The sequence below is a fragment of the Pempheris klunzingeri genome, chromosome 2, assembly GCF_042242105.1.
Source record: "Pempheris klunzingeri isolate RE-2024b chromosome 2, fPemKlu1.hap1, whole genome shotgun sequence".
NCBI classification, from domain to species: Eukaryota; Metazoa; Chordata; class Actinopteri; order Acropomatiformes; family Pempheridae; genus Pempheris; species Pempheris klunzingeri.
This window is the reverse complement of record NC_092013.1, coordinates 11,313,128-11,326,193: the sequence shown is the minus strand read 5'-3', so window position 1 is coordinate 11,326,193 and position 13,066 is coordinate 11,313,128. Positions and strand designations below refer to the sequence as shown.

The 13,066-nt window shown below is 40.0% G+C and overlaps 1 protein-coding gene across 1 annotated transcript in view; it reads left to right on the top strand.

Moving 5' to 3' along the window:
• The window catches only part of srgap3 (SLIT-ROBO Rho GTPase activating protein 3), a 55,670-nt gene that overhangs the window by 25,744 nt on the left and 16,860 nt on the right, over positions 1-13,066 (top strand). Inside the window, exons 4-6 of the mRNA XM_070842961.1 lie at positions 1,003-1,065; positions 7,337-7,522; positions 9,711-9,839. Coding sequence (XP_070699062.1) covers positions 1,003-1,065; positions 7,337-7,522; positions 9,711-9,839 — 378 coding nt within the window. The remainder of the gene's footprint in view (positions 1-1,002; positions 1,066-7,336; positions 7,523-9,710; positions 9,840-13,066) is intronic.

Genomic DNA, 13,066 nt, shown 5'->3' with positions numbered 1-13,066 from the left:
TTTCTCTGTCAGAGGATGTCACACTTTGCCTTCACCCACTTGACGCACTTCACACTTGTACTCAAGCACACACACAAGTACTGAATCAGAATTCAACTTTTCACAAGAGTAATTAGTGGAATGTATTGTGCATCACAGGACATTAAATGTGCATGTGGCATTGCTCACAGTTACACGTCCTCACTATTCATCAGCAAGTAGAGAGGTACAGTAAGTGTGTGTAATGAATGAGATGTAATTGTGATCTCGTCTTGTTCCGTTCTTAGACATTCAAAGCCCCACAACACTGTGATAAGGCTTTTCTGAAAGCAGTGTCCTCCATGTTTTCATTCATTTCCTCATGCAGTCTGTTTCATGTTTGACTGGAGGGAAGAGCTGCTGAGATGAAGGAAGAAGGGAAATGGCTGTGATGTTGGTTGTACATTTTCAAACTTCAGAGAATAGAATTAAAAAATCAGTTGGACTTAAAATAACATTTATTACTGATAAAAACAAGAATTAGAACATTCTCAGTTATCTCCCCACGGCCTGTTCTGTGTTTACGTAATCCTGCCTATTTTTTCCTGTGTAGAAAATGTAGTAGTGTTGCAAGTCCTCTATCAGAGCGTTATTAAAAATGATGGTGTGAGGCTACTTGTCACACACCAGAAATCTAAATTGAACAAAGGCCTAAATGGACAGGGTCCATCCTCTGGTGAGCATGAAAGTGTCAGTCACAAGTTTTAGAGGTCTCTTTTCATGAATTGTTGAATTGGAAATTCTCACCTGTTGGTGGCGTTAGATTAAAAGTCAGGGAATCACTTAAGTCAGAGGGATTCATCCTCTGATGATCTGCACAAATGTCTGCGGCAATTCATCCAATAGCTATCGAGATATTTCTCTATGGCTCATCTAACTCATTGTGTCAGGATAAGTGACCAAGTTTGTTCCAACACGTCACAGCTGAAGGCTCAAACATGATTTGTTTTCTCACCCCTGTTCTTTCTGCTTGCTGTGTTTCAGAGCAAGGACATTGGGATCCAGATGCACGAGGAGCTGGTGAAGGTGACAAATGAACTCTACACTGTAAGTAATACACTGTGTCTCCTACAGATCGATCCTTCACGCCTTATCTCATCACTGAGCTCATCCGGCTCTTTTTCCTCTCGCTGTCTTTCTGACATTTCATGTTTTCTCTTTTTGAAATTCTTTTTCATCACCTCTCTTTCTTCTTTGTACACTCTGAAATGCCTTTGCACTCCTGTCATGAATGTCTTCTCTTATGAAGCATCAGACTTTGCAGTGTTCATCAAAGCAGTTGCATAATATATAATCTTAATGTTGTGACCAAGCTCACTGTGTTAAAACTGGAAGCACCAGCGGGGCTGGAGTTACTGTAATTCAGTTCTTATGACAAGACTGTCGTCACCTCATCTACAATATGTCTTTTACACTCTCACCTTGTTAAAACAAACACAGTCTAATGCAACAGCCATTACATAGATCCTCCCTACATGGAGGTTATAATGCTCAGTTTTTGTCAAAAGGAGAGAGAGGTGTTCATTCACCTGCTGAATTGTATTGCATCATCCTGTCCAGTATTTGTTTTCCTTAAGCTGCTCTTTATTATTCAATCAGCTCCAAATCAGCTCTAAACCAGCTCCAAACCAACAGTCTCTTCATGAGGCATTAGCATGACTTCAGAACAGAGGTTTTCTTGCTCTTTAGCCTGGAATCCATTGTTTAACCTTACAATTCCAGTTTAGCTTGATATAAAATTAACACTTTTTGGGGGGAGTTCAAAATTATGTCATCGGGAATGGTCAGGAGAGCTTTCACTATGCTGCCATCTTGGCGGTGTTCCACCTGGAAGTCCTTGATGCAACATAAGTCAGCTGCACACAAACTTCAGCCTCAAAGATATCCAAAAAGTTGAATCAACACTCCTCCAAAACATGGTCCAAACAACAACTGAACATTATAACCTTTCTGAAGAGAGGATCCATTTAATTAGACTGCCATAGGTATAGTTATAGTATAAGTGAGTGTAGATTTAAGGCCAGTGAATTTGCTGTCCAAAAAGCATTTGAGAATATGCTACATAAAATATTTGGAATGTTATAGACATTTTGTTAGTTTTGTTATGAGGTCAAGTTGGAAAAATATTCAGGATCTGTTTTTAAATTATGTGCATCAGACTTTTCATATGTTGAATTGTTAGTATTGGATTAAATTCTTAATAAGATATTTTATCTGTCGTATACCTGCTTAGTGCAAATGGGATTATTATGATTGATGACAAGTGACAGAAAGAGTCGGGCAGTTGTAAATGATGAAATGGAATAGCACATTCCACTCCAAGTTTCTGGGCTCAAATCACTTTCACATATGGTAGGTCCTTCAGCACTGGACCCATTCGAGGGTCACATCGCTGCTTGTCTCTGTGGATGCCTGTGAATTACCTGCCTGCCTTAACACATGACTATATCATTTGTTAGACTGTGTTTTCACAAGTTATGTAGAGAGAGCTTTCGAGGTGAAATAAAAAGCCGATTGCATAAACGTGCGTTGTTTTCTCCATAACAATGGAGGCACTCATTCATTTTAGGTCACCTGTTCCAGTTGCTTTGTTGGATCTGATGTCACCACATTGCTGTGCTGTGGATAGGCAGTTACTATAATGACCAGTTTGTCTGGTGGAACATTGTGTTCTCTTTATCTTGATTGTTGTTGTGTTGAAATGGTCCTCTGCTCCATACTGATGTGTCCATTAAGAAAATCGCCCACATCATTCACTTCTCTAAAAAGCACATTTTTTCTCTCAGCTTTGGCATAGCCCAAACCTTTTTTTTTTTTTTTAGCAACTAGCTCTTGGAGTATCCTGCAGCTGCTTCCAATATCTTTTAATATAGAGAAAAGGTGCTGTTTTGATGGATGTTTCCTGTCATACTTTATAGTCAAGATGTTTGGTCGTAGCCAAAAAATAACATAATTATTTCTTTGTATTTAGAATTTGGATTGAAATGACATAAGCAATAATCTTACTTAAGTTAAGATAAATGGTTCTAATTAACATGGTTATATTTCAAATGTATTTGCTTTTTATGTCTGTCTTCACTATCTAATGTATTTATTCTACAATAATTGGTCAGAAGTAAAGAAGCGAATTGTTAATAATAGGATTTTCTCCAGGAAACCCTGCAGATAGATGAGCGTATGTCAGGGATAAAGACATGCTGTACTGGTGCTTCACTGCTACAGAGACGGCTCCTCATTGAGGGAGGCTTAGTGCTCAAAACTGGACGAATTCCAGGCAACTTCAGCAATCTTGTGCACCCTGAGGTGAAACAGAAGAGATGGCAGAGCTGCCTTATATGACTTATTCATCTTTGCAACGTGATGAGAGTCAAACTACCAAAGGACAGGGCTGGCATCTCTCCCTGATCCTGCCATCTGTACATTTGGATGCAGAAACAGGCTTGTGTTTATGGGGAGTGTGTGATGATCTAAAGTGCAAATATGTTATTTACATGCACATGTACATTTAAAAAAGACAGTTTTATTTGTCAAATTAATTTAAAGACTGACCAAGGCAGTCATACTCTACACATCATTTGTTATGTTAATAAATAAATGTGCATTAATTGTCCCTTTTCACAAGGTTATGCCTGCTAGACATATCAATTTTGGTTTCTAGTGTCAGGGTGTAATTCAAGTTCACTTTGGAGTTCAGAAGCACATGGAAATAGGCCATTATTTGATATTTCTATGCTTTTTTTTTTACTGTATATCTGTTACACTCATTCTCTCTCCGGCTGAGGACGATGCTGCATAATAAAACTCAGATGGTCCCTCTCCCCATGCTCTACTTGGCTGCAGCTGCAGTCTGGCTGAAAATGAAAAATCCAAATGTTGACGTATTGCCTCGTTCCTTCTAAATATGAGAAGAGGAGTTGTGTGAAACTCCGCTGCTAAGGTGGATAAGCATCGCTTCGTATAAAATCAACATTTTCATGCCAGTCAATAATCCATCTTCACACTTAATGATTGCTTTCTCACTCTTAACTATCCATCGCGTCGCGACCACACTTGAAGGGAGTCCCCTGTTTTGGTTTCTCTTCGCATGGGTTCGTCCTTTTTTTTTTCTTTTGTGTTTGTTAATCTCAGTGAAGGATCTAGGGCTGCCATTGTGAAGCTCTTTGGGACCAGCTGTAGTTAAGAGTTGCACAAATGAAGCTGACTTGGCATAATTCATATGAAAGGATTTTCCACCACCATGACCTCTGGCAGGCATAAATGGCCGAAGTATTTCACAAGTGACAATGCCAATCTGAGTTCAGCTCTCGATGACCCTCACGGAACAGCAGTTTTTCATGACTGCACCTAGTAGTCAGTATTTGATTGTACAGAAATAGCTACATCAATAGTGTGGTCTTGTGGTGCCTCGTGGTGTTTTCTAACAGTTTTCAGTGGCTGCCAACAAAACAAATTTTGCTGAAAGGAAACTGTGAAATCCCATTTGGATCCCTGGTTGCTCAGAGAGTGGTAAGGGAGAGACGTGGAAGACTGTGGGCTGAAGCTATTGTTCAAATATTGTTTAAAGTATGACACTGCAGTGGTAGCATTAGTTATAGTGAAGATCCTTTTGTCTGAGGTTCATCATAAATACCAAACCTGTAAGGAGAATAAAGCCAGAATGTATGAATAGCCAGTCAGTACCTGATGTTGCTTTCGGGGACATATCTCTGTGACATTCAGTTTTCTTTGATTGAACCTGTTTTAATTTCCTGCTCCACTGACTTAATATCCCTCTTAGGATCAATAAAGCTTATCTTATCTTTCTGATCTACCACCTTGTGTCTGATGTCTGCTCTTCAGTCTCTTACACGGTTATCCTTTTGCTAACAACAACACTGAAAATCTCTCTCTCAAGCCTGCGTGCTGCTGATCTGGCTTCCATTCATTCATTCATTAGTTTGTTCATTCATTCATTCGTTCGCAGTCATTCATTGTTTTATGAGCAGTCTTATTTATTTATTCACAGCATGTTAGTGCTGAAAAGGAAATATCATAGCAGCTGCATGTTAGGGATAGAAATCTCAGCATATTTCACATTCTCAAATAACAACAATTTGATTTAGTTTTATGAGTTTATGAGTTTTATGTCCTTGCTCTTGCATCACCCTTGCAATTGTGTAATGAAGTATAATTGTGTCAGGACCCTTTTGAAAGCAAGGTCTGTCATCTCACTGGCCTTTTTCTGCAAACACTAAACTTTTTTTTTTAGTTTGACCTAAACTTATGTAGGCAGAGAGAAAGGGGAGATGAAGGTAACCAGCTGGAGTCAAAGCAGAGACGTTGTGATTTGGAGGGACTGAATTTTAGTTTATAACTTTAACTTTATTTTGAATAAAAGTATTCTTTACTTTCTTTTGCATTCACTACGAAAAACGCCAGCTACATTCTCACTGTTGAGTTTCTTTCTCCAGCTCAGAAACTCAGCTCAGGAGTTAAATAGCCTCAGGCTGTCATCAGAGGACTCAACTGTACACACAACCTCCTGTAGATACAGCTGAAGCTCAGTCTTCCTGCAAATTAGTTTGTATCTTTAGCTGCAGGTCCTGCAGTCAGATGGTTCAAAGTTGGCTGGAAATGTAACACATTTTCAGAGGAATTTTGAAGAAATGGTTTGACAGCCTGGGGAAGAACAGAGTGTTAGCCTAGTTTCTCTCTGCATGGAGTACACCAGTGTTGAGCTTCGTCACTCTGAGAATAGATAGTGGCTTTTACTCTATATGTTTATTCTACTTTCAGGTGTTTGCCTTACAGCTCTTTGTCACTTTGTTGTTTTTTTTGCTATAAGAGTTCCTGTAGAGAAGTTATATTTATTCCAGCACAGAGAGAGGCATAAATAGAGCCTCTTAAAATGGCAGCGCTGGTAAAAATGACATTATCAGAGTTGGAGGTCAGTGGAAGATTATAGTTGCGCATGACCCAGCAGCCAACATATGATTTTGTGGAGTAGCTCTCTTAGAGATAAAAGGAACCCCACTGCTTGGGTTCAGCACCAAGTGAGCATTACTTCCTTGATCACAGGAAACAAATAAATGTTTATTTTGACTGTCTAACATCCTGAGGTGCCATAGAAAATGCTGAATGCTCGAGACGTTTGAAGACGCGGCTCACATCTGGATGTTGCTTTACAAGGCTTAAGTATGGGCTCCCAAAAGGAGAGACTCTCTCAATGAGCATCTGGGATGCGTTAAGAGAGACTCAGGATCCTTCTGTCTTGTCTAACGAGCATTTTCTGTCACTACAGTCTTGTTATCACCATGTTTTAGAGGAGTGTCTTAGTGTCTAAGTAGAGATCAAAGAGAAGAGGTAGGACTGCAGAGAGTGCAGAAAACAATGCTCTCACTCTGAGTTGAAAATGAACATGCCTGGGGTGGTGAAGAGTTACTGGCGAAACGATGTAAAGGCAGGGAAAGCCACAGTGAGGAGGGGATGAGGAGGCGAGTTGAAGATTTGACAGCCAAGACTAAACCACACACAACCCTGGGCCCCTGGATTCACTTAAAATATTCCACATGTAGTGACATCTGTGTTACTGCTCTTTTGACACCTAAATTGATCCACCAGGCCACCACGAAGAAGCTTCAGACTTTGCAAAGAAGTGACACAGAGGACGTCGGAAGATATTATCCTTCCTTTTCTACCTCCTTGTTGTTGGTCACATATGAGCGGGGAATAGGACAGTATCAACTCAACAGCAGTGATATTGTAGGCATGGGTGGATGTGTGAATGGACATACACACAAAAGTGTCTTTTTGGTTCTGTGTTTTCATGTTTGGCCTAAAAAGAAGCTTGTTCTATTTGAAGACAGTGGACTAATGGTTACAATAGTCCCCTCTAAAGTCAGCCAGTCTTTCAAAACAGCTAATCGATTCATCTACAAAATGTCAAAACATTGCAATGAAAGCAGCAATTTCACACATTTGAGAAGCTGAAACCAGAAAGTTCTTTTCATTTTTGCTTGAAAAATGACTGAAGCCATTAACTGACTTGTAGTTTCAGCTCTAACTTTATATGAAACATTGATATAAAACCTCCTCATTCATTTCAGTGTGACAAGCTAAGCAACCGTCGGCTGTGTATTCGCTTTTCTTCATGGGCTACCGTTGATAAAACCAGGGTATCCTCTGATCTGTCACTTTTTCTAACACAGTTTGACAGCATCTGTGAAGTATCTTTAAATCATGTCAGCTTAGCCTATTATAACTTTATATTGTAAAATGTGGTGATGATAAACCCCATTAATGCTCAGTCTGTTAAATGTCTGTCACGCTCCTCCTGCAGGTGATGAAAACATACCACATGTACCACGCCGAGAGCATCAGTGCAGAGAGCAAGCTGAAGGAAGCTGAGAAGCAGGAGGAGAAGCAGTTCAGCAAGTCAGGAGATCTCAATGTTAACCTCCTGCGCCACGAGGACCGCCAACCGAGACGCGGCTTTGTCAGGAAAATTGAGAAGATGAAAGAGAAGGTGAGTATGCCCACGGATGAAAAGCGATGTGTTTGTTTACATATGTATGCAGCGCCATATATATGGGCCTGTTCCTTGATGAAAATTCAGTTGGGTATTTAGGCCAGCTAAGAAATTTAAAGTTGCTATAATCAGTGTTTTTATAACACCATTGCATTTAATTAATATGTGCGATGTGAAAGGGGTCATTCATAGTGACGAACTCATCCTGAAATCTCTCATTGTTTTGGTTTTCGGGCCTGCATTTTTATTGTTTTGGTTCACTCTCACAGCTCTCATACTGTAATTTTTGGTCACAGCAGGCAGCTGTCTTGATAAACCCACTGTACACTACCTGTCCTGCACCACACAGCAAAATTAGCAACTAGCTGGCAAATGCAGTAGCACATTTAGCAGCTTGAGTCAGATATTTCCCTCAGGAATTGGTAAAGACCAAGACCAGAGCTAAAAGGAGAGGGAATGCTGGACTTACTAATGTTGCTCTATGTCTGCCGGATGTGAATAGTGTGCTAACAAGTTCATGATATCAGTTTGAAAGATCATAATATGTAAGCTCTATGTTCACACCTTGTCAAATCACCAAAATAATCAGTTGTTGCAGGTTTACCAGCTTCTCCTTAAAGCTGAATGAGGAGGTTAGAGGAGTCTGGTTCTGTAAATAGACTACCAGCTCTATCTGTTGGCTGTACTTGGAGAGAGCGAGAGAAGGATAGACCAGCAGACACACTGTAGTATAATGTCTCTGGAGCATACTGTAGGTCTGCAGCCAGATACGCTCTGAGCAAACAGCAGTACTCCCAGCCAATAAGCCAACTCTCTTCCCGTCTTATGCAGATTTCTAGTTCGTGTAAAGTCTTCTCCGCCAGCAGTGCACGGCCGGTGGTCTCCAGAGCAACCTGTACTTTAGATGCACCCATGCATCTTTTAGTCTGGATCTTCGTATGCAATGTCTTCATGCAAATGAAACTCCCATTATCTCTCAGGTGCAGGAAATCAAAAAGGTGTCAAGACGAAAGAGTGTTTCTCCCTCCTCAGGCTGCTATCCTCAGAGATGCTGCTTGGCTTTGGAACTGAACACTATTTATAACATAACGTGGCAATGAATATTCTTCTTTTTCCCTGTGTCTGGTTTCTAAGCTTTTGTCTCATTACTCTGCCAGTAAACAGGTTGGAGGAGGAAGAGGAAGAAATAAAAGTTAATCTTTTTTTTCCGTCTAGCCCACTGCTTAAAATTTGCATCACAATGGCTTTGTGAAATTGGAAGTAAAATGTTCCTGTATAGTGAAATGTGCCAACAAACAATTCAAATAATGGACGAAATGTCTCTGCTTTAGAATTATGATGCTTTTGTTGTATTTCAAACAGCAATACTGTTTCTGAATTGTGTCTGAATCATTATGTTGCTCAAGTGAAACTGTTTTATCAATACTGCTAAGCATGAGTTTCAAAATCAATGTGTTTTGGGTTTTTTGAGTACAAATGTCACTTCACTGAAAATGTCGTTATTTTGATTATGTTCTTTAGTACTAGGCACGATTGCATGTATGTATCTGAAATCACAGTGGAGATACAGGCCCACAGATAGCCAAGCATGTAAGTTAAGCTTGTATGATTGAACACAAAAAGACATAAATACTTCTGATGTGCAGTTTTTGTCCATACTTTTAAAATGATAGTAGATGAGTTTGATGAGAACATTGATACCACTCTCACATCATGGTAAAGTATGTAGCCCCTTAGGTTAGCTTACCAAGCCTGGAAGCATGATTTTTATGCTAAGCTAAGCTAACTGGCCTCTGACTCCAGCTTCTTATGTCAAACTATTCTTTTCATGTTACATTTCACCAAACTGTTAAAGTAAACACATTTTAATGTTAAGCAACTTACTAAAGCCAGAGCCCGTTTAAGTGCTTCTTTGTCACAATCCACCCTCTACCGCCTTTGGTACTTAAATGTTGAGAGACAAAATAATGACTAAATGCAAGCCTGGCTGTGCCACTTAACACGTTACTATCTAGAGGCAGCTTCTCCAGAGCCTGTTTCTCCAAGCTTTCCCTGCTATCTCTACCTTTCTGATGGTCCCAAAGCTGCAGCCTGCGTGAGCACACACTCAAACCCTCCCTACTGCTTGATTTTCCTGCACTGATGGTTTTTCCCTCATCTGCTCTGTCTCTTCTCTCCTCCCCAGAGGCAAGCCAAGTACTCAGAGAATAAGCTGAAATGCACAAAAGCCCGGAATGACTATTTGTTGAACCTGGCAGCAACAAATGCAGTTGTGGCAAAATATTACATCCATGACGTCTCTGATATGATTGATGTAAGTATGCGCTAGGCACATGTGTTTGTTTACATCTCTCAGCTGGGATTTCTGATGTTGATTTAACTCTGCAGCACTGTCGCTTTTCTCACCATCTGTTTCCGTGTCTCATTCACTCCGCCTGTTAGCTGTTTGTTTTTTAAGCTGCTCTGTTGGCCCCAATAAATACTTGCCACCATTTTTTCATCATTAATTTCTGCATATTAACAAACTTCACACTGATATGCTGATGACCGACTGCGATAGACACGAAAATTAGTGTAGTGGTGCTCTGTAGTTCCACTCATGTACACAAGGATATTTTTGATTGATGATTTCATGAGGCTCCGTCAGAGTTGGCAGAATGATTTCTGCTCAGTCTCCCGATCGCTTCTCCCTCAGCCAGGTTCTCATTCATTTATTTTTGTTGATGCTGCTTGTGGGAGCTTTGCTGGGACAAACACAGCGTGTCCTTGTGATCATCTGCCTTTAACTGTCACCAGGAAAAAACACAACACACACCAAGACAACCAAGACACACACACACACACACACACACACACACACTCTATTGTCTACAGTCTCTCTTTTCATCTGTCAGAGAGGAGGAAGCAGACTCTCTAACACTGATTTTAGAATATTCATTATTATCTACAATAATCCCTATCTTCCTATCTTGTATGTCCTGAAAACCTATATCTAACATTTAATTATGAAGTCTTTTATTCAAATTGTAAGCCAGTTGTACTGCTGGAAAGTCTGATTACCAGTGTTTAAAAGGATGACATTGTTCAGCAAACCACTAATGGCTGGAACACAGTCAAAGTCAGCTGGTGAGCAGAGGCTCTGTTTATGCAGGCATGAATGCGGTTAATGTGGTTGGCACTGGGCTCTCAGCCCCGGATGACCTGCTACCAGCCACCCCGCAGACAAACAGACGACCATTAAGATGAAGCCGCCTTTATTGACCATTTTAGACCAGATCATTGGAGACAATCTGTATCTGTTCATTATAGATGTTCATACATACAGCTTACTCCTCAGGGAGGTGAGGCTTTGTGCTGCATTATTTGCTTTCTAATCTCATTGCCATTCATTGTGTATCATTAATGTACTGTAGCTATTGTTGTATGTACCATGTATATTAGGTCGCTGTGCTTGCAAGTTATGTCTTTGCCTAATTGTATTTTGTGTGTTGTGTTTTTCTTGTGTTTTTCTGCTTGTTGTGTACAACGTTCAATCATTTTGTTTTGTCATTGACTGCTGATCAGTAAAAACCAAGGTTGAACTGTTTTCTGTAAAGTTAGGCTTTGTTATGAAGTCCTAGGTCACAGAGTTTACGTGACAAATGGCTGTGAACGTTGGCTTTGTGTCTGTCGATAGCAAACACAAAAGCTTTAATATTAAGCTCAGATTTCTAGCAGAGGTTAACCTGTCAGACCTTCAATATGCATGATTTCCTCCTTGTCTGCTCGCTAAAGACCTGGTTGTCACATTTTTGCTTGAGGCCAGACCACCATACGGCGCTTCATTAGCCACAATGATAGATGCATATTTCCAGCTCAGGCATGATAAGATATGATGAAGGTGAAATTTGTGTAGTATGATAAATATTATCTTACATCTTATATTACATTTTAAACGATTGCAGTTGAAATAGCATGACTAGTAGTAGGAGTAGTGTGATGGTGATATGTTGGTGGTAGCTGGACATACTGAAACCCAGATTCACGGCTGTCCTCGCCTTTTTGTTGGGCAGCTTTGATTGATCCAGTGTCTTGAGACTGAAAGGTCTATGTCATCTCAAATCCTGCTGAGCTGCAAGGAATGGGATTGTGAGCATGACTGGTTTGGCTGCGGCAGAGGAGGAAAAAGGGTCTGTTTGTCATGTTAGAGTAACTGCACACCAGAAATCAAACCAAACCCTCACGCAGCAAGAACTCATGTGTGTCAGTCAGCATCGGTGACTTTCAACTGTTGAACTGTAATTCTAAACAACATGTGGAGTTCACCGCTACACTGCCTGGAGGTGATGAATGCTGTAGCGTCAGCATGAGAGAAATTTTGAAACTTGTTATTGGAAGATACGCTTCATATAGTTTATCTTTAATTATCCACGAGGAAGTGTCATTTTTGCAGCAGCAAATATTAAGTTAGAGAATACAACAAAAAAGAATAAGAATTCAGTACATGCTGGATATGCATACTTTGCATCTATTGTGATGCTGTGTTTGAGGTCATTTTGCTGGAAGAAAAATAATTGGAATAGACCTCGATGAAAAAAAAATACACTGTATGCAAACATGAACGTATTTAAAATTCACATTTTATATGAATGTTGCAAATATTAATATCCTCTATAGAGTATATACACACCTACAGTATGTTTGCACAGCTCTAATGAGAAAGATGAAAGTATAAAGAAGAAAGTGATCAATAGTGTTTGGATTAAAAAATGGATCCAATCTTTCTTCCTTGATTAATTGCTCCTCCAGGCTGCTGCTGCAGATATGAATGTGTTTTTCACTCACTTCGCTTGTTTATAAAGAAGCTAATTTGCTCCCTTTAGTCTTTAGTCTTCTGATCCACTTTGACTGCGGTGACACTTGTGCACCAAAGTGGAGAGACCACTTCCACCCTGCTAAAGAGAGCTAAAAAGCGTTTAGTTAGAAATTCACAGAGCTGTCAGTTGCCTCAAGCTCCCTCTAAACCTCCACACTACCATCCTCTGCTTAATTAGGTTACTTCATACAGCTCTGTGAGATAGGGCTCTGTAATTATCCCTGGTGTCCTACTGTGCTAGCTCCTGTAATTCTATGAACTCAACTTCTATTTTCGAAAGGTAATCTGTTGCAGGACATAATTTGGGATTTAGTCCATTAAGTAGGTCTTGAACATGATGGAAGGTGCTCACAATAACTAACGTTTTTCCACATTGCCTGATAAATGTATGCCTTCTTGTCAAATTAAAGAGCATCTCGACACCAGTTGAAAATCTTTAGCTAGTTTTTGCTAGCTTCCAGAGCTGTATTTCCCCATGATGCTGTAGTGATGCATAAATGTACTCTGAGGTGTGGTCAGTACATCATGACATCGAAACTGTCTTTCAGCCTGGTGACAAATTCCTCTTAATTATTCAAGAACATGTACAGCACCTTCTACCACCACATTCAAAGAGAAAATTATCATCAGATTAGGGCAGTTGCAGCGATAGAGTTTTGTTGTCCTGGTAATTTAATGGATGTTTT